The sequence below is a fragment of the Macaca nemestrina genome, chromosome 5 (assembly GCF_043159975.1).
Source record: "Macaca nemestrina isolate mMacNem1 chromosome 5, mMacNem.hap1, whole genome shotgun sequence".
Lineage (NCBI taxonomy): Eukaryota > Metazoa > Chordata > Mammalia > Primates > Cercopithecidae > Macaca > Macaca nemestrina.
The window spans coordinates 182,912,271-182,938,383 of record NC_092129.1 but is presented as its reverse complement, the minus strand read 5'-3'; the positions used below and the strand labels follow the sequence as shown (position 1 = coordinate 182,938,383).

At 44.9% G+C, this 26,113-nt stretch overlaps 1 protein-coding gene and 1 long non-coding RNA gene across 2 annotated transcripts in view; one reads left to right on the top strand and one right to left on the bottom strand.

Annotated features, from left to right (window-relative positions):
* LOC105464805 (uncharacterized) overlaps positions 1-26,113 on the bottom strand; it is a 200,065-nt gene that overhangs the window by 100,720 nt on the left and 73,232 nt on the right. The gene's annotated exons all lie outside the window — the stretch shown is intronic.
* On the top strand, positions 20,594-22,648 carry LOC105464806 (forkhead box Q1). Its single transcript, XM_011712877.2, has one exon. The coding sequence runs from the start codon at positions 20,594-20,596 to the stop codon at positions 21,803-21,805; it is 1,212 nt and encodes a 403-aa protein (XP_011711179.2). The 3' UTR covers positions 21,806-22,648.

Here is a 26,113-nt window from a genome sequence, read left to right as displayed (position 1 = left end):
CTGGTTGCCTAACAGATCCTCATTCATGTCCTAGATGGGGATGTGTCATTTCTTACAAGGCAGGAAACAAATGCAGTGCAAGGAGCAGGGCTTCCGTGGTCAGACCACCCTGGGCTGGGACCCCTACTCTGCTCTTAACTCTGGGCAGCTTGCCCACCCTTGCTTGGCTGTGGCACCCATGTATACCTGAGTTGTTGTCAGGACTGAATGAGGTGATGGCATTGGCTGCCCAATTCCCAGCAAATATGAAGTGCTCACGAACAGAAAGGCAATCTAGGCTGCAATTTGCATGTCATAGAGAAACACACCAGCCTACCTCTTCTTCTTTTCCAAAAATCCAGGTCTACAGTTTCCTCCTTGAGGGTGAGTTTTGTAATCCTGTAGCACCAGGATGTGTCGGCTGTGGCCTGGAGTCAGAGCTCCATGAACGTCCATAGAAGGGAAGTTTCTCCAAAACCCTTTCAAGAGTCACCTAATCATGAAGTCTCTGCAAAGGGATTTGGAACTGACTTGGATGGGTTCTTTCCTGGTAGACACTTGATCTTCACTCTGTTACTCTCCACTTGTTGCTAAATTCCTTTCTAAGCATCTCAAGTCATTTCATCTAGGTCTGCTATCCCCAACTCCATCACAATGGCCTGGGGAACAGTAATTACCCTTGTCAGCTGAGACAGCATGTTCACCCAGTAGGAACTCAAGAACCTGCTGTCAGCATATCTTTCCTTCCACCCTACCCTAACCGTGAGGTGAGGCCCTGACATTCTTTAAGGGATTCTGTTTCCCAGAAGCTCAATTTGATGCTGGGGAGAGGAGTGGGATGATCATCCCCTCCCACACCACACATGCTGGGCAGGAGCTGCTCTTCAGGACCCAAGTGTGTGAGGCCAGATTCCATCAGGAGAAACAAGGCAGACACTTCGCAGGATGGCCTGATCCAAGGACAAACTCAGACCCCCTGAGGGTCTCACACACGTGTCATGTGCCTGGTTAAAAAGCTCATTGCCATGGTCAGACCTCAGAGCTAAGAATTTTAGAGGCTAAAGTGGTAGACAGACAGGAGAAAGAGCCACGTCAACTGAGGTGAGAAGGTTCCTGCCAGAAAGGGTTAGTGTCAAAAAAACTCTGCACCCATCGCCCTCACTGTTCACACACACACACCCTTTGCTGATGTGAAACGGCAAAATGGCTAGATCAGACATTTGGCCTAGACTGAGCATCTTCAGTCTCAAACCACACACACCATGGAAGCAGCCTCTGGTGTGGGCATGTCACACACAGTTCATTGACTTGTTGAGCCTCCTCAAAGGAAAAATATAGAAAACTGCCAAGGATTCAGCACCCAACAACATATGGCTCCCATAAATCACGTTCTTATTCTCTAAAATCTTCATTATTTATTGAGCAATGGTCCTAAGAAGATTTTTTCAGGAAATTAAATTCATATTGAATTTAATCCTGGCTACAATTCTTATTTCACCAGTGAGGAAACAGCTACTGGGAGATGAAGTAGCTTGAGAAGATTACACAGCTAGAAAGAGATAGAAGACTTTAAGAGACCACAAAGCTATAGTAACCAAAACAGGAAGGTACTGGCATAAAAACGGATTCATACACTAATAGAACAAAATAGATAGCCCAAAATCAAATCTCTGCATTTACAGTCAACTAATTTTCAACACAGATGTCAACAGCACTAACTGGGAAGAGGACAGTCTCTTCAATAAAAGGTGCTGGAAAAACTAGATATTTATATGCAGAACAATGAAACCAGATATCTATCTCTCACCATATACAAAAGTCAACTCAAAATGGATTAAAAGTTGAAATGTAAGACATGAAACTATGAAACTACTAGAAAAACAACATAGGGAAAATTCTTCATGACACTAGAGTGGGCAAAGATTTTTTGGAAAAGACTTCAAAAGCACAGGCAACAAAAGGAAAAACATACAAATGGGATTACATCAAACTAAAGTTTCCATACAACAAAGGAAACAATCAACACAGTGAAGAGACAACCTACAAAATGGAAGAAAGCATTTGAAAACTATGCATCTGACAAGGGATTAATACTCTTAATACATAAGGAACTCATACAACTCAACAGCAAAAATAATCATCATCGTCATCATCCAATTTTAAAATGGGCAAAGGGCCTGAATAGACATTTCCCTGAAGAAGATTTACAACTATCCAGCAGATATGTGACAAAATACTCAACATCATTTATCAGGGAAATGCAAATCAAAACCACAATCATATATTGCCTCACCCCAGTTAGAATGGCTGTTATCAGAGAGACAAAAAGTAACAAATGCTGGGAAGGATGCAGAGAAAAAAGGAACTCTCATACACCATCAGTGGGAATGTAAATTAGCACAGCCCTTATGGAAAATGGTATGTAGATTGCTCAAAAAATTAAAAATAGAACAATTTTTTAAATTTTAATAAAAATTTAAAATATGATCCAACAATCCCACTACTGGGTATCTATGCAAAGGAAAGGAAATCAGCATGTCAAAGAGCTATCTGCACTCTCGTATTCATTGCAGCATTACTCACAATAGCCAAGATTTGGAATCAACCTAGATATTCCTCAATGGATGAATGGATGAAGAAAATGTGATACTGTATCACAGGAATTTGTACAAGTTAACCTGTATTCAGCTGGTTTTATTCTTTTTTATGGCTGAATAGTATTTCATTGCTTACATACAATCCTTAAATGGCCTTTAAAAATAGTAAAAGATAAAGACAATATCGAAAAGGACCTACAATTTGCTGGAATTGCATCAGCGCCAGGGTAAACCCTGCAGCCCTCAACCGTTATTGTTGAATTCTGCATTCCCTATGGGATCCCGCACTGCTTCCAGTGCCACGGCCATATCCACACTAAACCCTTAACACATGGAAATGGAATGCCAGAGAGGGAGCTGCTAAGCAGCACTATTAATGCCAACACTCTCTTCTTTACTCAGCTATCCATATAAATTGAAATCTGTAAAAATGTGAGATGCTTTCAATTAAACATATGTATGCTGACATTTGTCTCCCCTTCCCCCAATGAAATATCTAACCTCTCTGTGGGAACTACCACGCTTCACTTAGCCCACCTCACTCTAGCCTCAGCCCACCTCATTCTAGCCTCAGCCCACCTCATTCTAGCCTGAGCCTACTTCTCACCCTAATCTTCCTCATCTGGTTGTAACCTCAGTCCACCTCTCACTCCAGCCTCTGCTGTGACCAGCTCTTTGTAGATGCAACTGCTCAGCATCTCGACCCCAGCCCTCTCTGATGTCTGCCAGGACCTCTAGGTGCTCACACCGGAGAAATCCGGAAGTACAGAGGCTTAATACCCAATGGACCACCCTTGCCAAAGTGAGATGAAATCATGGAAAAGTCTTCACCCCGTAGAGAAAAGCAGACAGCTCCTAAATCCATTTCCTAGGGCTCCTTGCTTCCCTCCCCTGCCTTCCTCCCCCTGCTCCTGACTTCTGCTCCCTGGCATCACTTCCCACATAAACTACCTGCCCAGCCCCTCTCAGGCTGTGTCTCAGGGAAACCCCAGCCAAGACAAACCATTTCATGCAGTAACATTTAACGACCATCGTTTTAGAATCAACAAACGGGACATGGCATCTTACAGAAGATGTTTCTATACCATTCCTCCTCCAGGGAGGCAGACAGGTGGGAAGACCCAGACAGAACACTGAGTTGTACAGAATTCCAGAGCATCTCATTAGTTCGTGTCATTAGTCAGAGAATTTGGAGTAAGGCTATTCCCACAATCGGGGCTGGACGGCTACCGTACTTCTTCATGATGGTGAAAATAAAGTCGAGTCTTACTTCCCTTAAGAGAGTGAGACAAAGCAGCAAAGAAAATCAGGTCTCACGTGGCAGTGTGCCAAGGCCTAGCCACATCAATTCTGAGAGGTTGTCACCACACCTGAGCTTAGATGGCTGAAGTAGCTTTTAAAACATAGTTTCCAGAAAGTTGAGATGAAAAATCCCACACTAAACAAATATTTTAACTTGGAGAGAAAAAGATTGCCCTCTAAGATGTACCTGGAGTGTGTGGAGGAAGGAATACCAATACCACAATACTCCAAAAACAAACAACACAGAGCTTGAGAAACCAACATTGTGCTTTACCAAACAGACAAAAGATCTTGGGCGCATTCCAGAAGGACAAGGGGTACCTGTAGCTTAGTACGAGGAACCAGACAGACTGCCCGCACGGCTCAGAGCCACTTACAGGAGTATGCCTACACACACGACTTATTGAGCGGCCCAGTGAAGACATGCCAACATACAGGTTGCTTCTTCTGCACAGGTGTGGTGAGTGGGGAGACTGAAGAGACCTTTCCCACCGTGTTTCAGGGCATGGGGCACAGGTGTGACACCATCCGAAGACTGAAGCAGGGAACCTAGCACCATCCGGAGACTGAAGCAGGGAACCTAGCGCCATGCGGAGACTGAAGAAGGGAACCTAGCACCATCCGGAGACTGAAGTAGGGAACCCAGCTAAATGACCTTCTCCAAGCCCTGAATCTTCTGAGCCCAAGTTTCTATGTCTTACAGAATTAGGCTGATGATATCAAAGAAACATCCTAAGGAAAAAGATGTGAAAGGGCATTAGAGAAAGTGCTTTGTAGGAATAAATAATCCCATGCTTACTAGTACGAGAGCTGGGACAGACACTCACATTTGCTTGGAAAATCCTGTGTTCCTAAATCAGCCCCATAAACTAGCATGAAAGGAAATACTTAAGTAAATTTAGACTACAAACAACTTGCACATACCCTTAAGCACTACAAAAGCATCCCTGCCTTATGACTAATATGCAAAGCCATTCTTGTTTAACTGAAGGCGATCCAAGGATGCCTTCTCTCGTGGCAGTACCACTTGAGCCCAACTTTAGCTGCAGCATAACCTTGAAACTCACATATGGATTAATATAACTGAGGCTGGCCTCCTGCCAATTGGTAAAAATTGGCCAACTTTTTTTAGAGCAAGTTAAAAAAATCTACTTTGTATTTGAGCTCCAATGTATCATTGTAATTGATATTTTGAAAACAAGTTCATAGCTAGAAATAATAGTGCCATTTGCATGGTCTAGAAAGTGAACCTAGCTAAAGCCCAGTGTCTGATAAACTAGCAAATTAAAAGCATGCATTGATCCAGTTATGGAGCATCAGTAGCTGCTAAGATTACAAAAAGAGAGACAATACGGGCTCCTTTCATGATGGAAAAGCAAACAATACCTTTAATGTAATTTTATTTAAAAAATCTGATCTGAATATGATCAAGGTTCTAAATGCAATTACCAATTAACCGGAAATGTATGTAGAGGAGTATGTTAAAAGACATCATGGGAATGCAATCAGTAAAATCCAGAATGTTGGAAACTGTACAAACATTTCAGGTTTTATTCAACAAAAGAGGATGGAAATAAAAAGAGAGAGAGTGAAAGGTAAAGGATTGACTTAATTACTTAGTAAATAAAGGTAGAAAGACACACTGACTAATATAAACATGCATACTTTGAGTCCTGATTCAAAATGCATAAATGGTTTTTGAAATGTGTGACTTTGATTCTTGACCATGAAGAAGACACTGGTATAGAATTTTCTTCCCTCCAAAACAAAAAGATAATTACACAAAAATGTTTAAAAACATCTTTTTCAGACACAGGATATCAAACAATGTAAGACTGTGATCCTAGAACAGAAAGCAAAGGAGCTAAGTTTTACAATTGTCCTGGATTTCTGCCTAAGAGCAACTTTTAAACCGCATGAAAGGGACAGGGGAGGCCAGGAAAAGCATCACAATCTCCCTGAGTTGAAGAGAAACAGATTAGGGTTTGGAGAGGCTGATCCAGCTGGAAATGGTAGAGCCAAGTGCAGAGACAAGTGAATTGTGCAAAGAAAGACTTACAGAGATTTACACAGGTGGCCCCTTGAGTCATTGGCTGAATATTAATCTGTACATTCAGAGCGGGGAGATCCACAAGGCTAGACAAAGAACTGAGAACTATAATCAAAACCATTTCCAGACTTGCACAAGGCTGAGAGGCATGCAAATTCTAACCAGCCAGAGCAGACACACCCTCTTGAATACTCAGAGCAATACGTAGAGATTTCACAAGGATCATACCTCAGTACTAGAGCTAACTTAGCCCTAAAGAACAGACTATTCTAGAATTGCTCTAAAAAGGCTTTAAAGCAAGTCTAGCAAAGATTAATCAGTAAACATATAACTTACCTGTCTGCCAAAACAAATTTCAAAATTTTTTAAGGAAGACAACTGTATCTAAATACTCAGCAATAGAAACTCATGATGTCCTGCATCCAGCAAAAAATTACTAGACATGCAAAAAGTCACTAAATTATGACCCATAGCAAAAGGAAAAATCAGTCAAAAGAAACAGATTTAACAGAGATGCTGGGAACAGCAGAAAATAATTTTTAAAAAGCTATTATGAATATATTTAACTTTTTAAAAGAAAACATGAATATACTGAAGAGACAAATGAAAAATATTAAAAAGACTAAAATGGAAATTCTTTTTTTTTTTTTTTGAGATGAAGTCTCACTCTGTCGCCCAGGCTGGAGTGTAGCGGTGCAATCTCGGCTCACTGCAACCTCCGCCTCCCAGGTTCAAGCGATTCTTCTGCCTCAGCCTCCTGAGTAGCTAGGATTACAGGTGTGTGCCACCACACCTGGCTAATTTTTGTATTTTTAGTAGAGATGGGGTTTCACCATGTTGGTCAGGCTGGTCTCAAACTCCTGACCTCGTGATCTGCCCACCTCAGCCTCCCAAAATGCTGGGATTACAGGTGTGAGCCACCATGCCCGGCCTAAAATGGAAATTCTAGAAAAGAAAAATACAAATTCTGCAGGGAAAAATTCACTGTATAATCATAACAGTTGATCAAATGGTACAAAAGAAAGATCAGTGAACACAAAGACACTGTAGTAGAAAATATTCAGCTAATGAGCAGAGAGGAAAAAAGACAAAAACAAAAACAGAAACTCAGCAACCTGTGGCATGGCATCCATCAAACATACACGCAATTGGAGCCCAAGAAGACAGAGAGGAGGTGGCAAAAACAAAAATTTTTTGATAAAATTGTGACTGAAAATTTGCCATTTCTGATACAAACAATTAACACACAGATCCAAGAAGCTCAGTGATATCCAAGATAGATAAACACAAATAACAACATAATCAAATTGCTAAAAATTATTTATAAGCAGGAAAACTTTTAAGTGGCTATATATAAAAATATAAAATAATATAGTATATTACATATGTATATGTATACACGCACACACATACATGTATATTTGTGATAGATAATGTAACAAAAAGCAGATTCACTGTTGCCTGGGGCTAAGAATGGGGTGGGGAGGTGGAATTGTCTACAGGAAGATGAGACAGCTTTTTGTAGAATCAAAATATTCTCTTTGATTATGATGGTAGTTATAGGAGTGTATGCCCTTGTCAAAGTTCATTTAAATGTACTGTTAAAATAGGTAGATCTTATTGTATGTAAAACATACCTTAATAAAGTTGATTTTTAAACCATCTAACATTTTTGGGATAAGTGACAATTTGAACATGCACTGAGTATCTGATGACATTAAAAAATTACTGTTAATTTTATAGGTATGAATATGTTATTGTCATTATGTTTGTTTTTAAGGATTCTTATTGTGAGAAGTTCGCAGCAAAAAATTTACAGATAAAATTATATGATGTCCGATATTGGTCTTTTAAAAATGTAGGCAGCAGGGGAAAGGGAAGATAAAGCAATGTTGGCCATCAGCTGATAATTGTTGAAGCTGGATATTGAGTACACAGGAACCCATTACACTATTTTATCTACTTTTATAACAACTTGAAACTTTCCAACATAAAGTCTTTTACATGCTTTAAACACATGATTTATGTGGTAAATTATTCAATTAAAAATGTAAACTGAGTAACTTTTTAAAGTGACAGATACAACCGGACATATGCAAGCATAAAGAATGATCTCTACCATCACAGAACTCATGATTTAACTCACAATCTATGAAATGCCAAGTAACAGAAAAAAATTATATGATAAGAGTAGATGAGACCATTTGTGAGTTGGGCTTAGGTTCCAACATAATTAAATTCCACAGTCACAGAGATTTAGATAAGATAGAGGTTTCTCTGTCTCTAAGATAAAAATCTGGAAATAGGCCATCAGAGCTGGCAGAACCCAACGTGCAACAATGCAGTTCACAATCATTATCTCATTTAACCTTTTTCTAGCCCAGTGAAGAAGGTACTGCCCAAGGTCAAATCTAAATGTCAGGATTTGATTCTGGATCTGAAACATTTTCCATGAAAGGAATTATATAACATCCTCATATTTTTCATTATTGCTTCACTATCAATACTCAGTTTAATTTTACCAAGATTAAAGAATTAGATAGAAGCTTTGTGGAAATTGTGAATTTTTGAACACTCTTAAATACCCCATTATTCTTCATTAAGTCCCACTGCATATCATATTTTGCACATTCTTCTATATTAATGTAGTATCATTAGCACTAGTCTAATATTTATTAACCAAGATTAGGATAATTTTCCAGCTCAAAGAAAATTCTAGCTCAAAAAACAATAGAGCTTAAACAAAAATAAAGGAGAAGGAAACATAATTCAAACTCCCTGATAGGGAATTTTTAAATGGTAAAACTATAGATTGATTACAATCATTCCCTGAGAGGGCATATTGGTTCAACAAAGAATAGCTTGATTATAATCTGGCCTGACAACAAAGTTGGCCCCACAGACTGTAAGTGAATGGTAAAGGCAATGTTAAAAAAAAAAAGAAAAAAAAAAAAAAACCTTACATGTAAAGGACTTTGAAAGTTAAGGATGTAAGCTTGAGATGCAATTCTATTTGTAAATGAAAGTAATAGTAATATAGATAGATGTCTGCATTCCTATAGGTTGGAAATAACTTGGCAAAGAAGTTATAGGAATTTCACTAAGCTCAGAAGGCAGAATTAGAGCAAAATATTGTCAGTATTATGCAAGACAGGTTATTTTTATATTTGCAAGCAAATATAATGCTAATTCAGTCTGCCTTGCCAGCATGGATTTTCAGCACTATACTCAGTGTTAAAATTATGCCCATTTAGTGATGTAGCCTTATGTAATTCTGTCAACCCTTTCCAGGTAGTCATAGTGTACCAACGGACTGGTGTACAGTCTACTTCAGGTAATAATACAACTTCCATCCTTGAAGGTTGAGTTAATTACAAAGTAGCTGACAACTTCTTGAAAGACAATCACAAGTCTTCCAGGCTAAATTTGAACCCTAAAGTCCAAGGCTCACAGGATCATTTAAGAAAGGGATAAAGGAGACCCTAGAACAGGTAGATTTGGGCTTAGCATCAGAATTTGCCAAAGAACTAATTAGGAATAGTGTAGAACTCAGATTTTAAGCCATACTTAGAAAGCCATGCCCTAATATTTTTAATGCAGAGACCATAAGTTTACTTTTTATTTATTGGACCTCTAAAACTAGTGTGCCTATAGAATTTGTTGTCCCAGGATGCTTTTAAAAGGGGAAAGAGACCATCTTAATAATGGCACAGAGGATACATGTAGACATCGTTCTGAGCAACTGAGATGTATGGTCAGATCATCTAAAACCACAGCACGCACGATGATCAAGTTGGATTTATTTCAGGGATGCAAGGATGGTTCAATACATTCAAATCAATGAATATGATTCACCACATAAACAGAATTAGAAACAAAAACGATATTATCATCTCAATAGAGGCAGAAGAGCATTTGATAAAATTCAGAATCCCTTCATGATAAAAACCCTCAACAAACTAGGTATAGAACAACAAAACAACAAAAGCCATATATGACAAACCCATGGCCAACACCATATTGAATGGGGAGAAGTTGAAAGTATTTCCCCTAAGAATTAAAACGAGACAAGGATGCCCATTTTCACCCCTTCTATTCAACACAGCATTGGAAGTTCTACCCAGAAAATCAGGCGCTAGAAAGAAATAAAAGGCATCCAAATTGGAAGGGGGGAAGTCAAATTATCTCTGTTTGCTGATGATATTATCTTACACTTAGAAAACCCTAATGACTCCTCCAACTACCACTAGATTTGATAAAAGAATTCAATCAAGTTTCAAGATACAAAATCAACATACAAAAATCAGTAGCATTTCTATACACCAATAATGACCAAGCTGAGAGCCAAATCAAGGACTCAATGCCATTTACGATAACTACAAAAATAAAAATGAAGTTGAATACTGAGGAATACATTTAATGAAGGAGATAAAAGGTCTCTACCAAGAAAATTATAAAACATTGATAAAAGAAATTGCAGATGACACAAATGAAAAACATCCCATGCACATGGATTGCAAGGATCAATATTGTTAAGAAGACCATACTGCCCAATGCAATCTATAGATTCAATGCAAATCCTATCAAAATATCAACACCATTTTTCACAAAATTAGAAAAACTATCCTAAAATTCATATGGGACCAAAGAGCCCAAATAACCAAAGCAATCCTAAGCAAAAAGAACAAATCTAGAGGCATCACATTATCTAACTTCAAATTACACTACAAGGCTATAGTGACCAAAACAGTATGGTACTGGTTTAAAAACAGATATATATATATATATATATATATCAATGGAATGGAATTAAAAACCCAGAAATGAAGCCACATACCTAGAGCCAACTGATCTTCCACAAAGGCAACAAGAACATACACTGGGGAAAGGGCACCTATTCAATAAATGATGCTGGGTGCTGGAAAACTGGGATAGCCATATGCGTAAGTATAGGACCTGTATCTCTCACCATATCCAAAAATCAACTCAAGATGGATTAAAGACTTACATGTAAGATCTGAAACTATAAGAACTATAGAAGAAAACGTAAGAAAAACTCTTTTTCTTTAAAGAGATGGGGCTTCTCTCTCACACCCAGGCTGAAGTGCAGTGACACAAACATGGTTCACTGCAACCTCAATTCCCTGGGCTCAAGCGATTATCTTGTCTCAGCCTCTTAAGTAGCTAGAACTACAGGTGCACACCACCATGCCTGGCTAATTTTTTAAATTTTTTTGTAGAGACAGGTATCACTATGCTGCCTAGGCTACTCTTGAACTCCTGGGCTCAAGCAATCCTCCCACCTCAGCCTCCTAAACTGTTGGGATTACAGGCAAGAGCCACTACACCTGGCCAAAAAACTCTTCAGAATATTGGCTTAGGCAAAGAATTCACGACTAATACTTCAAAAGCAAATGTAACGAAAACAAAAATAGACAAATAGGACTTAATTAAACCTAAAAAGCTTCTGTGCAGGAGAAGACATAATCAACAGAGTGAGTAGACCACCTACAGAATGGGAGAAAATATTGGCTACCTATGAATCCAACAAAGGACTAATATCTAGAACCCATAAAGAACTCAAACAATTCAACAAGTAAAAAACAACCTCATTAAAAAGTGGACAAAGGACACGAACGTACAGTTTTCAAAAGAAGACTTACAAATAGCCAATAAGCATATTTTAAAAGTGCTCAGCATCACTAGTCATCAGAGATAATATGAATTAAAACCACAATGAGAGATCATCTTATAGTAATCAGGATGGCTATTATTAAAAAGCCAGAAAATAACAAATGGTGAGGATGTGGAAGAAAGGGAATGCTTATATACTGTTGGTAGAAATGCGAATTGATACAACTTCTATGGAAAACAGTGAGGAGATTGTTCAAAGAACTAAAAATCAAATTATTTCATCCAGCAACCTTACTACTGGGTATCTACCCAAAAGAAAATAAATTATTATATAAAAAGATATCTGCACTCATACGTTTATCATAGCACTATTCACAATAGGAAAGATACAGAACTAACCTATATGTATACGTGGCATATACATATTCCATGTATATGTTTATCATACGTTTATCACAGCACTATTCACAATAGGAAAGATACAGAACTAACCTATATGTATATGTGGTATATACATATTCCATGGTATGTGTATACCACATTTTCTTTATCCAATTATACATTGACAGACAATTATACATGATTGGATAAAGAGTGTAATTGTCCATCAATGTATGATTGGATAAAGAAAATGTGGTATACACATACCATGGAATACTACTTAGCCATAAAAACGAATGAAATCATATCTTTTGCAGCAACATGAATGGAACTGGAGGCCATTATCTTAAGTAAAATAACTCAGAAGCAGAAAGTCAAATTTAACACATGTTCTCGTTCACGAGTGGGAGCTAACTAATGTGTACATACAGACATATGAAATTAATAGATAATGGAGACTCAGAAAGGTGGGAGGGAAGTAGGTGAGGGCTGAAAAATTACCTAATAGGTACAATGTTCACTATTTGAGTGATGGTTACACTAAAATCCCAGACTGTACTACTATGAAATACATCCATGTAACAAAACTGCACGTGTATCCCCAAATCTACAAAAATAAAAAATATATAATTTTTAAAAAACAAAGCTACCAACTGTTCTCATGAACAACTGGGCATACCATTTTATAAAGACCTTCTGCGTACCATGCAACATGTACCACCCACTACACAGCTTCCATTTTTACCTGCCAAGGTCTTCATATTGTGATATCGATGCCCAGATAGCATCGCTGACCTCTGAAAAGGTCAGAATACTGTCCTACCTCATGTATGCACTGCATGTCTCTGGGCCAAGCTGTTTTTATGTATGTTCTTGTCTCTGGTTTACATGGGGAAATAGGCCATGTAACAAGAAAGGTCATGAAGTCAGAGGACAGTACACATGAGGACCTCAAAGGCATTCCAACCATACACGGTTGTCCATTTTTATGGCTCATATATCTCTCCTACCATCTTTGAAGTCATAAAGCCAAATGAAAAAATCAATACATTTCCTTCAATGTCAGAAAATTCTGTGCTCAATTAACAGTCAAAATATTGTCTTCCAAATAAGAGTATCTCTATATATTGCCATGGAGTGAATTCCAGGATTTTTTGAAAAGTTAAGAAGATAAAGTAGATAGAACTAACTGTATATAAAATTTTAACACTACCTACATGGAGGCATATAAAAATACATCTATGTTGGCTTAGTTATTTTAAATAGAAACATGTTATGGGCTGAGTTGTGTCCTCTCAAAATGTATATGTTGAAGTCCTAACCCCCGGTACCTCAGTGCTGTATTGGATTGGATTGAAGGTCTTTAAAGAAGTAATGAAATTAAACTGAGGGGTCTTTAGGGTGGGCCTCAATCCAGTCTGACTGCTGGCCTTACAAGAAAAGGAAATGTGGATACACAGAGAGACACCAGAGGCGCACATGCACAGAGGGAAGACTGTGTGAGGACAGTCAGCCAAGGAGAGAGATCCCAGATGAATCCAGCCCTGCCAACACATTGATCTTGGGCTTTCAGCCTCCAGAACTGCAAGAAAATAAATTTCAGTTGGTTAAGCTACCCAGTCTGTGATATTCTGTTTGGCAGCCCTAGCAAACTAATATAAAGGGTAATTTTAAAAATTTTATCAAATGGTTACTTACAGGGTGGAGGAAGGAACAAGGTGGAAAAATATGGATAAAAACTAAATTTCCCTGAATATGCTTCAGGTTATAACTCTGACTTTAAAACCAGGTCAATATTCAAGCCAGGCACATACCTGTTGTCCCAGCTACTCAAGAGGCTGAGGTAGAAGGATAGCCTGAACATAGAAGTTTGAGGCCAGCCTGGGCAACATAGAGAGATCCTGTCTCTTCAGAAAAAAAAAAGTCAATATTACTTACTCATTAAACAAATGAAGGAAATAAAAAATGAAATGGACCAGATGATGCTAACTAAAGGCTACAGTTTAAATGTGCTCCCAAAGTTTTTGTCTTGAAAACTTAATTGCCACTGTAAATACTGTTAAGAGGTGGGGTCTTTAAGAAGTAAGTAGATCATGAGGGCTCTGCCTTGATGAATGAATTAATGATGTTATTGTGAGAATGGTGTTCCCGATCATTTTAGCTCCCTTCTTCCCTCCCTCCTTGTGCTCACTTCCACCTTCTACCCTTCCATCATGGAATGACTGTTGCCAGATGTTAATGTCATGTACCTGGACTTCCCAGTCTCCAGAACTGTAAGAAATAAATGTCTTTTCTTTATCAATTACTCAGTCTTAGGTATTCTGTTACAGCAGCAAAAAGTGGACTAAGACACTGAATATCAAGTTGATGACTTAATCGCTAGAGAACAATTATCTCAAGTTACTTTAAAATTTGGTAATTTGACTGAAACAAAGCCTACAAGTAAAATTCAAACTGTTTTCAGTTATCACATTGTTAGTAATAAAACAGGAATTGAGATTCTGAAATAAGAATAGAAAGATTGAGATACACACGCACACACACACACACACAGAGGAATGATAAAGCAAATAAGTAATGACATTGATGTGATTGATATTCAGCATAGAGACACAAATCAAAAAATGTCCTAGAAACAATAAACAACCCCAGGATCAGTGAACACTATTCTCAATGAACACTACTTATTAGGCCATTCTCTTTACTTTTATACATACTTGAAATCTTGCCTAATAAAAACTATATAGATGGATGAATGAATAGATAGATAGATAGATAGATAGATAGATAGATAGGCAGATAGATAGGCAGATAGATAGATAGATAGATAGATAGATAGATAGATAGATAGATAGATAGAGAGAGAGAGAGAGAGAGAAAGAAAGAAAGAAAGAAAGAAAGAAAGAAAGAAAGAAAGAAAGAAAGAAAGAAAGAAAGAAAGAAAGAAAGAAAGAAAGAAAGAAATTTTCCTCACATTGTTCCTTCATGATTTTCTAGCATGGGTTTTACTCTGAGTAACCGTGCACTAAACTCCCGCTCAAATTTTGAATAAGGGGCTTGCTCACAATTGAAGCAAAGGGTTCTGACTTTTCTTTTTATTTCCGGAACACCGACTAGGTATTGGCCACAGACTAGGATTAAATGACCAACCCCAAGAAATTTCTCATTCCTCCAAGAACTATTTTTCACTTTTCCAGTTTTTACCCAGAAAGTTTACGTCGGTGATTAATGCCGAAGAATTTGCCTATCTGGGCTTACAAAGATAGTATACCCCTCGAAAATAAGTTTCCAAGTATGAAACGGAATGAGAGACATAAATAACATTTAATAAGGGCCTAGAACCTAGTAGTTCAGTTTTTAAAATCCATACAACTGCTATTTTTCTAGATTAAAAAAAGGTGAGGTCTGGTAACTTTCCTGGTAGAGCAGAGATACAAACCCAAGGTTATCTGTCTCCAAAGCCCACACCTACCTAGAGTGGCAATGCCTTCTCTGGAGTTAAATGGGAGAGTTCACCGCTCCCCCCCATATCCACTCCAAATGCATAAACCTAGACTGTGCATAAACCAGGTTTGAGGGACTACTGGCCAAGACAAGGGACATAGACCCTTCCCCAGCTCCATGGGAAGCCATGCAAAGACTCTGTTTTGTTTGTACATCTTAATATTCGTGTAACCAAATTGGCTCTCATTTGGCACTTGCCCCTCTTTTGCCCGGATTTGTATGACAGCATGGTGATGGAGCTCCCCCAAGGATGTGAGTCAGTTCTCTTCATAGAAGGACAGTCTCCTTCTTTGATACATACCAGGAAAGGTCTGATTTCTAATTTATTGTGCATGGTTACAGCCTCAAAGTTAAAAAGAGAGGACTGGATCACTCATTGCAAACAGAAGTTAAATCTCCTTGTTCTGCTTGTAAAACGCAAAATTTAAAGAACTTCGGGTAATAGAAAAACTGGACTAAAACTAGACAATGAGGGTTCCTAAGATCTAGCCAGTTCTGAAGAATGGACTCCATGATCTCACTATCTAAGCTGTCGCCTTGTAACAAATCAGCCCTGGGGCTTTCCTTCCTACGTGGGAATGTTCACACACGGTGCTAGAGTGTGCAGGATTTTGTCTCTGAGTGGCACAATCAGGCAGCATTCTCAGTGACCTCTAACCTTTGTCGTACTGTAGATGATCTCGCTTTGTATCTGCACATTTTTGCTCTTCCTTTTACCCTTCTTTTTTCTCTTTTCCACCATGATCAGGCCTACCTCCCTGCCCCTCTCCACTCCCCAGGACCCACCACCCAATAACTACTTAATTCAATGGGTACCCAATGGCTTTCTCGCTGCTTATAATCCCTGAGCTCTCAAAAGAAAACTTCAGGCACAGCCCTTGGTTTTGCATCTGGTCAGTAATGCCCAGCCAAATCCTGGGATTCTTGGATTAAACCATGCCCATTGCTCAGGAAACCAAATGGGGACTGTTCAAACAAACACGGAAAATGTACAAACAAAGGAGCCTGACCCTATTAAAACATTTTTGGAAAGAAGTAAAAATATAGATATGTAAAAATGCCTAAGTTTTCTCTGTCTACTCCCACACCCACCTTCAATCTCTGCAGGATTTTTCCAGTGTTCAGCATCTACCAAAAGAATCAAACAGATCATGAAATGGACTAGAACAGAGTTCGACAAAGCACTCCTTTTCTTCCCATGTATTTTCACTAAGAAGAAAAGTAAAGAGGGAGCTGGGCTTTATCACTGTAGAGGCCCTTCACTGCCACCTGACCTGGAGGCCTGAGTCAAGGCCCTCTCCATGCCCCAAGGGAGACTCTGCAAGGATTCAAAGCCATGCATTTTGCCCTGGGACTCTCAACATTAGCCTGGTCTCTATGCCTAAGGCTCTTCAATTCTTCACAGCATTATACTGTAGTTTTATCCAGAGTCCCAGGTCCTCATGGGAAGGCAATGTGAAGTCTACCCTCTCTTCAGATCCAGAGGTTAACATGACAGGAAAGTCAAAACTATTTCCAGGTTGCTGGGTGGATGTGATCCGGATGGTTCTGCAGTCCCTCTGGGCTGGGAGCCTGCGTGATCTTCTAATGCATAGGGCATGTCATCAATTTTTCCACAGGGAGTCACCTTAGGTATTTTAGGAATTAAATTATTTTCTTCCCAAGATTAGTGTTTAAGAACTAGGTCAGTGAAGCACTATCAAATTATGGAAAGCATTAAATTTGCAGATCGTTTCCACAGTTAATTAAGTTCGTTCTGGGCACCCGGAGATACATGCACTATCTTCCTTTGCCTAAAATCACCACTTCAGGGACGTCATGAGATCATGGAAATGTGAACTTATCCTTTGCCATAGTTTATTCACTTATCTCCACGGAAATTAAAGGGCAAGGGGGAAAATGAGCTAAGAGGTGTTTCTTACCTGCAAGTGTTTGGTCAAGCTCCACCTGCAGGCATTTTTTATTAACCCATCAATGTACTCCCTGAGGAATGGGAATTAAGGGGCAGAAATATCCAAGCACTTCTGGGAAACTTGAAAAAAATGCACGTGACTTTTGGCAGCATCTGTACTGAGCCTTGAGGGTGCTGTGGACAGACATGCCCTTCTCCATACATTCCCGGTTTCTCTGATAGCCGCAAAAGGTGAATGATTTCCCGGCTGTAAAACAACAGCTAAAATGGATACTGACATCAACCACAAACGGAAAAAGCAGTTTTATTTGTAATTTTAACAGAAGACGATCATTTTATCCTCAGCAAATGGCACATTCATGTGGCAAGGACAGGGGAATGCAGCCGTGAAGAAAAAAAGAAAGAAAACCCTGCTCTCGTGGAGCTTCCATTCTAGCTGAGGTACGGTTTGTTTGTTTGTTTTGGTTTTGTTTTGTTTTAATCCTATCCAGGTGGTCCACGGCCTGCCATGCCGTCTTCCTTCTCAAAGTCCACTTAGGTGGCTGCAAGCAACCTCTCACCTGCGCATTGCCTAAGCCACTCTAAAAACAGAAAAAAGTTTCCAGCTGAAAATTCACCCACCTCCACCTCACCCCCTTTCCTCCAACCTTTTCAGGCTCCAAACTTGCAGACAGCAGCCCACAGGGTAGGCATAATAAGTGGGGCAGGTCCTTTCCCCAAATGAGATCAGGGTAAGGAGAGGGTCCCCTGCAGCTGGGGAGGGGAGGAGGTTGGGTAAGAAAGGGGGAAAGTGGGACATGGAGGTGGGGTGAGACACCGTCCCTGGCGGCGACCAACATTTCTTGGTGGCAGGACGCCTTAGCCCTGGAGTCTCAAAGAGGCCTCCCTTGGACTTTGTAGGGACCACAGGTCCCACCTCAACCCTCCTTGGGTTTACCTTCCCCATCAAATAGTCATGTGCCCTCCTGCCCTGCCCAACCCCAGCGTTCAAGAGAGAATAACATTCATTACGAATGCCTTTTATCCCTGGCCAAATCCAAGCCTCTTTACCTGGATATATACATATATAGTCCCATCCCACTTCCCTCTCCAGGTCTAGGGAACCATCAACTCCAAGGCTAGAGCTGAGGAGACCCCTCCAGAAAGAAGCCATTCCCCATGTGGCTCCCGAAGCGCATACTTAATACAGTCAGTCTAATCTCGGAACGCGATCCTTCCCCAAGTACAAAAATAACAGAGCTGTGGATGAAGCTGTCATGTTGCCCGCCCCATTGTGAATGCCTTCAAAACTCCCTGAATAAAGATAAGAGAGGATTGTGTACGTTTTCAACACAAATGGTGGAAAGTAATAAAATAAACATCAAAGGTGAGCTCCCACCTACTCGCGGCTCCGTCGCTTTTTGTGCAACAAAGGCAGGAAAAAGGAGGAAACTCGGCGTGGCAGGGCAGCGGGCTGGAAGTGCACCTTCCCGGGGCCGGGGCGCCCGCTCCCTGGACTAATGACGCCGCGCGGGGATCACGCCCCGGGCGCCCTGGGGTGGGGAACGGTCCCCCCTTTCGAGATGGTCCGACACTGGTGCCAGTGAGGTCACAGCACAAGTCCCAATGGAATCTTGGAAAGAAATGGCCGTGACCCGGTTGCGTTCTTGCCCCCGCCCACGGGAACGCGCCCTCCCCGTCGTTCCTGTTGACTGTCAGATCCCGGGAACCAAGCGCCTGAGCTCGGCGGCGTCTGAGGCTTCCGCAGGGACACAAGTGCAGGCAGAGCCCGGCACCCTGCGCCAGACACAGCCGCCCCAGGGGAAGAGGAGGACGCTGCTGTCCTCCCCCAGGAGCCACCAGCCAGGTAAAGAAAAAGGTAAAGTAAGACAAAAGTGAAAGTCGGAGCCCATTTAGTGAGCAAGAGTCAAGGTCATCCAAAAAGGCGCATACAATTTCAAGCCCAAGAGTGTATTCATTAAAACAAGAGGAAAAGACAAGATGGTCCTTGAAAGGAGCTGATAGGACAAGGCTCCCGAAAGAGGTCACTGCAAAGTGTCCTGTGCACTTTCTGGTCAGCACCTCTGCAGTGACGACAGAAGTTTGCTTTCGTAATTAGCACGATTTTCACTACTACAGAAGCACATAGGCCGCATGCAGCTTAGGCCCGAGCAAAGTCCCTGCTCCCCTGGACCCAGCCCCTTCAGGTGTCCCCCTGGGGGAACCGTGGCGTGTCCCCCCAACCAGGCGCACTCGCCTAAATTGCGTCACCGAACTCCAGGGCGCAGGGAGCCCTCGCGGGCTGCCCGGGGCTGGGGTCCACACCTCAGCAGAGGAGCCGGCGGGCGGGGCGGCCCCGCGCGCGCACACACGCATACTCACAGACACGCGCAAACCCACAGCGGCGCGCGCGCTCCCCATTGGCGGGAGGAGGAAGGCGGGGCCCGCAAACCCAAAACAACCAACCTGCGCCAGCGACTTTGCCGCCGCGCTGCAGTGTGGCCTCCGCCTGGTGCGCACCCGGTGGGGAGCTGGAGAGCCGCCGCCACCTCGGCCACCTCGTTCCCCCACCCCTTGCAGTCCGCGCCCAGGCCCCGCCCCCGCGGAGCCGCCGCAGGGTTATATTGGGCCGGCCCGAAGGTGGAGGCGAGACGCAGCCGCGGCAGGCCAGCGGGGAGATGCTGCCCCCGAGGCTGGGGGCGGGAAGGCGGCTGCGGGCGCAGCGGCCTCGGGGACTCGCCTCCGCGGGTGCTCAAGGCTGAAGGCGCCGGACCCTCCCCCACGGCGGCAAGTACATCGTCCGGCACCATTTCCGTGCCCCGAAGACGCCCGCACGGGACCTGGGACCGCCAGTGCAGAACCCCTCCTGGGCGCTTCAGCCAGCAGCAGATGCGCACGCTGCTTCTCTCCGGCAGGAAAGCCTTCTAAGCCCGGCGCGCCCGGGCCCCCGAGGGTGGAACCGCGGCCCCTGCACACACTCACCCCAAAGTCTCAACCTCGAACCGAAGGCGACACCCACCCAACTCCTCCCTCTCCGCCCCTTAGTCCATCCAACACTCACAGCCCCTCCAAAGAAAAAGCCCAGCGGAAGAGGACTCCGGAAAAGTGACTGTCTCGGAAGACCAGGGTAGAGCTCCTGGGAGAAAAAGGCGAAGATCCCCGGCCCCGGATCGCCATCCCCTTCCCTGGCACCAGCTTCCCTAGACTGCGCGAAAGAAGAGGGTACGACGCCGGGGAGGGACTGGGTGCGCGGGCATGAAGTTGGAGGTGTTCGCCCCTCGCGCGGCCCACGGGGACAAGCCGGGCAGTGACCTGGAGGGTGCGGGCGGCAGCGACGCGCCGTCCCCGCTGTCGGCGGCGGGAGACGACTCCCTGGGCTCGGATGGGGACTGCGCGGCCAACAGCCCGGCCGCGGGCGGCGGCGCCAGAGATCCGCCGGGCGACGGCGAACAGAGCGCGGGCGGCGGGCCAGGCGCGGAGGAGGAGGTCCCGGCAGCAGCGGCTGCAGCGGTGGTGGCCGAGGGCGCGGAGGCCGGGGCGGCGGGGCCAGGCGCGGGCGGCGCGGGGAGCGGCGAGGGCGCACGCAGCAAGCCGTACACGCGGCGGCCCAAGCCCCCCTACTCGTACATCGCGCTCATCGCCATGGCCATCCGCGACTCGGCGGGCGGGCGCTTGACGCTGGCGGAGATCAACGAGTACCTCATGGGCAAGTTCCCCTTTTTCCGCGGCAGCTACACGGGGTGGCGCAACTCCGTGCGCCACAACCTCTCGCTCAACGACTGCTTCGTCAAGGTGCTGCGCGACCCCTCGCGGCCCTGGGGCAAGGACAACTACTGGATGCTCAACCCCAACAGCGAGTACACCTTCGCCGACGGGGTCTTCCGCCGCCGCCGCAAGCGCCTCAGCCACCGCGCGCCGGCCCCCGCGCCCGGGCTGCGGCCCGAGGAGGCCCCGGGCCTCCCCGCCGCCCCGCCGCCCGCGCCGGCCGCCCCGGCCTCGCCCCGCACGCGCTCGCCCGCCCGCCGGGAGGAGCGCGCCAGCCCCGCGCGCAAGTTCTCCAGCTCCTTCGCCATCGACAGCATCCTCAGCAAGCCCTTCCGCAGCCGCCGCCTCAGGGACACGGCCCCCGGGACACCGCTTCAGTGGGGCGCTGCGCCCTGCCCGCCGCTGCCCGCGTTCCCCGCGCTCCTCCCCGCGGCGCCCGGCAGGGCCCTGCTGCCGCTGTGCGCGTACGGCGCGGGCGAGCCGGCGCTGCTGGGCGCGCGCGGGGCCGAGGTGCCGCCGGCCGCGCCGCCCCTCCTGCTCGCGCCCCTCTCGGCCGCCGCCCCCGCCAAGCCACTCCGAGGCCCGGCGGCCGGCGGCGCGCACCTGTACTGCCCCCTGCGGCTGCCCGCGGCGCTGCAGGCGGCCTCGGTCCGCCGCCCGGGCCCGCACCTGCCGTACCCGGTGGAGACGCTCCTAGCCTGAGCCGCGCCGCGGGGCTCGGGAACGCCGAGTGCGCGCCGTCGGGGAGGCGGGAACGCGGGCCCGCGGACTTTGCACTTTCAATCCAGAGGAAAATGAATTTTAAAAATCTCCATCAAACGTGCCTTAAAGCTAAAGCATTTTGACAGGAGTATTTGAACTTAGTCCAGGATATTTTCCTTTGTCTTTTATAACTTTACAGAGGACCAAAGCAATTCTTGTGTCAGTTTCTTTGCGAAGCCTGTCCCTCCTTCCCTTCATAAGGACTTTTTTTGTCTTTCTTTAACGCCCAGGCTTCCTCTTCTTCCTACTGTTTTTGTCGCACCTTCCATTGATTTATGTCCCTCCCTTCCCCTCTAAGTGCATCAGGGAACCTTTCCACACTATAAATGATATGACTACTGTTTGGGGTTTCTGAGCCCTCATCCGTGTACGTATGTGGCGTTTCCAGGTATGACTGAGTGTGAGAGACATGTCAGAGACTCTTCAGTCATTTCTTGCTATTGACCAATGCTTCACTGTGCCAAAAGAGAAAAAAAAAAAAAAAAAAGTTGGGTTTTGTAATTAAATTATTTATATATTTTTGAAACCTGAATTGAAAATGTTGCAGGCAACGGGCTACAGCTTTATTAGTGGTTCTCTAACTGTGGTCTCCTTGGGCCAAGCAATTTCTTTAAAGAAAAAGTTGATTATGTATGTGGGGTGCCAGGACCACTGCCACTTGAAAGCAAGTGTGATTTTTATTTTTAATATTATTTTATTTGTGTCTCTGTACATATTCATGTATAAATTTTATGAAACCCAAGCATAGTGCTTATTTTTTAATAAAACTCACAACTGACTTAACACATTGTGGTGATGGGTTGGAAGTGGAGAGATTTTTATGTCTGTCCCCCCTCCCCCCAAAAAATGGACTCAGGTTTCGGTCTCAAGAAACTTCCTTTGGAGATCAAAGTATTTTCCTGAATAATTCGATAAAGGTATTATAGAATGGGCTTGCACGTTTCCTTATGAGATACAGTGCTAAACAAATTTCCAGATAGAACTTCCATTGATGGGCTTTTTAAAACTTGAAGACCAATTACTCCTCTAATTAGTCACCTAAGCGTTTCCAGAACAAATGAGGGGGAAGTGTCCCTCTCTCCCCCAAGAATCCTTCAGCAGGCAAGTTGAGCTCTTAAGCCTAGAGTCAAATAGATATTTTCAGGTAAATTGGTTCTGATTTGGGGCTCAAAAAGTTGGAAACTTAATTTTGTCATAAAACTATCTTAACACATCAAAGGTTCCTTCAGGGCAATTTCAAGAGCAATTTAAATGTCACAGTGTTTTTGTCAAAACCATCCACCTTTTTAGGAATGTGTAAGTTCAGTTGGGTGTGAACCAATGGGTAGTATTTTTTTCACTCTTCCCTGTAAAGATTTCACTTGTAAAGATTTCACTTGAAGCGGTGGCAGTGTCCTGCCTGTTTCAATCGCAGTCTGAAGAGAAAATGCCACCTGGAGAGAGGGAGAGCCAGTTTCCCATATTACAAATGTAAGGGAGGATTTTCATCAGTGGTGAACACCTGTTCTTCAGTAGGTTCCTAGGCAATACTGTTTTAACAATGCATGGATTGCAAAATTCTAGAGAGTAATACAAACTGTGGGAAATGCAGAGACTAGAAACAGGCCTCATTGCCATGGCTGCCATTCTTGGGTAGGTGCCATCTTACCCATGACAGGAGGATGATTTGAGCTCTACATATAATGAGGTGGGGAAGGAGGGTGGTGTTTATTTCAGGATGCTCTCTTTCGGCAGGAATGGGAGAGAAACAATCTTCCCTAAGTCCGGTTAACAGATGATGAGTCGACTGATTTGGATTACATCTACTTAGTAGTCATAAAGAGTGATAATAATAGGGTTGAATTATGGCAAGAGGTAGACCTTTGCACCCACAGGGCCAATAATCAGACCCCAAAATAAACCTGAAACAGACCAGCAACTAGGGGCAGGGGGCGATGGGTGCCCTGGGTAGAAATGATGAGACCTCAGCATGTTGTTGCGGGAGAGCAGGGAGTCAGCCAGCTCTGTCCTTCCCACCTCTGGTTCCAGGGGACCATGTCTCTCCCACAGTGTGCCTCACCCACAGAGGAAAAGTGCAGCCTACTGTAATATCTTTTTTGTAAAACCACTGTTTTCTTTTCCGCACTGATACGTGAAGACAGTCCTGCAAAGGGAGATTTAAAGTCGCTTCTGATTTATTCGTGTTAACACACAAACAGCAAAGTGAAAGACAAAGGTAGTGTTCCAAAAATCACAGCTGTTCCGCCCTGCCCTCAAAAGAAAAAATAAATCCTTCCTTGCTAATGAACACCCTGGAGTCTGGTAGAATGCTGTCCCCTCCTAGCTTCTGGTCCCCTTCTTTGTTTCCCCAGGGACTGTAAGGGTTGTCAGAGTCGCATGAGTTTTGCACCCCTATTTCATGACCAGTTCCAAGCTCAGTATCCCATGACCAGGACAATCACACTGGGCCAGCGGGGCGGGGTATTGGAGGGTCCTGGGCTGTCGTCCCCTCCTTGTCCCTCCTTCACACACCCAGCCCTGGGGAGTTTCGGTTTATCGGTGCTGGGCCGGAGGCAGCCCAGAAGGAAAGGCTACGGCGCAGCTCCCGTTTTCTCAGTGAACACAGAAAGCTGCACAGCTGCTTTTAGTTCAGGGGAAGCTGGAATTCGGCGGAACCGCACGTCGCGGCAGGCATGGCGGCCTTCGGAGGGGCTGCTCGGTCCGGCTGCAGGATCCTGGCCTCAGGCAGCAGCGTCGCGGTGGCCGTGGCACCTCTCGAGCCCAACAGCTCCTTCCAGCAACTGCCCAAAAACTTGCATTCCTCGGAGGCACGGGAGGAGGGCTCGGGGCTCACAGTGCCCAGGCCCCCAGGCCTGGCCGCGCCCCATCTGCCAAGGGCAGGGTTGTGCCCCTCCCCCCGCCCACCCCTCCTCCCACCCCCTCTCCCCGCCCACCCTTCCTCCCACCCCCTCCTCCTGTCTACCCCTCCTCCCGCCCCCTCCCCCGCCCGCTCCTCTCTCCTCCCCCCGCCCCAGAGCTCCCATCCCGGGCAAAGGCACCCGGCCCCAGCTGCGCAAACACCAGGCCGAGGGGCACCCGAGTGACCCTCGACCGACGCGGGGGCTGCGGGATGCGGGGTGTGGCCAGGGGTCTGTTTGTTTGGGAAACGTCCTGTGACACCTGTCAGTCCCGCCTGGAGCTGCCGCTGTGGGGCCGGGGCTCGGTGGGCGCCTTTTCAAGGAAACCCGTGTTGGCCCCCCACAGCCGCCGCCGACCCGCCCCGTCGGCGCCTTTAAACGGCCGCAGTTCCCTCCCACCCCGCTGAAACCCTCCAGGCCGCGGCGGGCAGTGGGGTGGGGAGAAGCGCACCGCGCGCCCCCGTCCCCGCCTGGCCTGGTCTCTGCGCCAGCGCCTGGGGCCTTTCTGGTCCCCCGGCCGGGCCCTCTCTGCAGACGGGGACCAAGTCGGTGCATCTAGGGGCTGAAAACATCTCTGGGAAGCGACGCGCTCGTTGCCATCAGTTTCCTCAGTCAGGGGCCTCCTTTCTGCTTAGAACACGGTTCCCGCCCGGGCGGGAAGCACGGGGCTGAGTGGCCAACGGGCCTGGTCACCCTGCGCCTCCGCTGCCTGCGAGTGAGCCCGGGTGGTGAAAAGCTCCAACCATCCTGGGATGGACTCCAAGCCCTTTAGCTATGGATAAAGAACCTAACTAGGTCCCTTCTAGAACTGTGCCTCAGATCCTTGACCCCACATAAATTCTCAAAAAAGAAAAAAATCGGAAAGTCCCACCTCAACAGATTAAGATGCGTTCTCCTAGGGGATGCCCAGGGTGTGGCCTGCTGACTCTGAAGCATCCCAAAGGAGAAGCATCTGTGCCCACTCTGGCTCCACTGTTGCACAGTTTCACAAAGTTGGTATTTTTTCTGCCTCACGGAATGTGTTTTCACACACAAAATACAAAGCTAAACTCATCGACTGTCTTGGATCAACGCACATACTTTCAAGCTCAGTAAGAAGCCCTAATTTTGCACCGGAGAAAATGGGGTCCCACAGTGTGTCTTTACATATTCCTTAGTGGCAGACGTGGGTCTGAAACCCAGAGGTTCCCGCTCCCAGCTCAGAATTCTTCCAACTGTAACATAGCGATGCGGAAGGTGCAGACCCAATCATACTATGCCCTGAACTTAGTTGAACTATTCAGATAATCGTCTCAATTCACTTTTATTACAATGGTCCGCAGATTCCCCATGTGGATAAACGGTTTCTGCT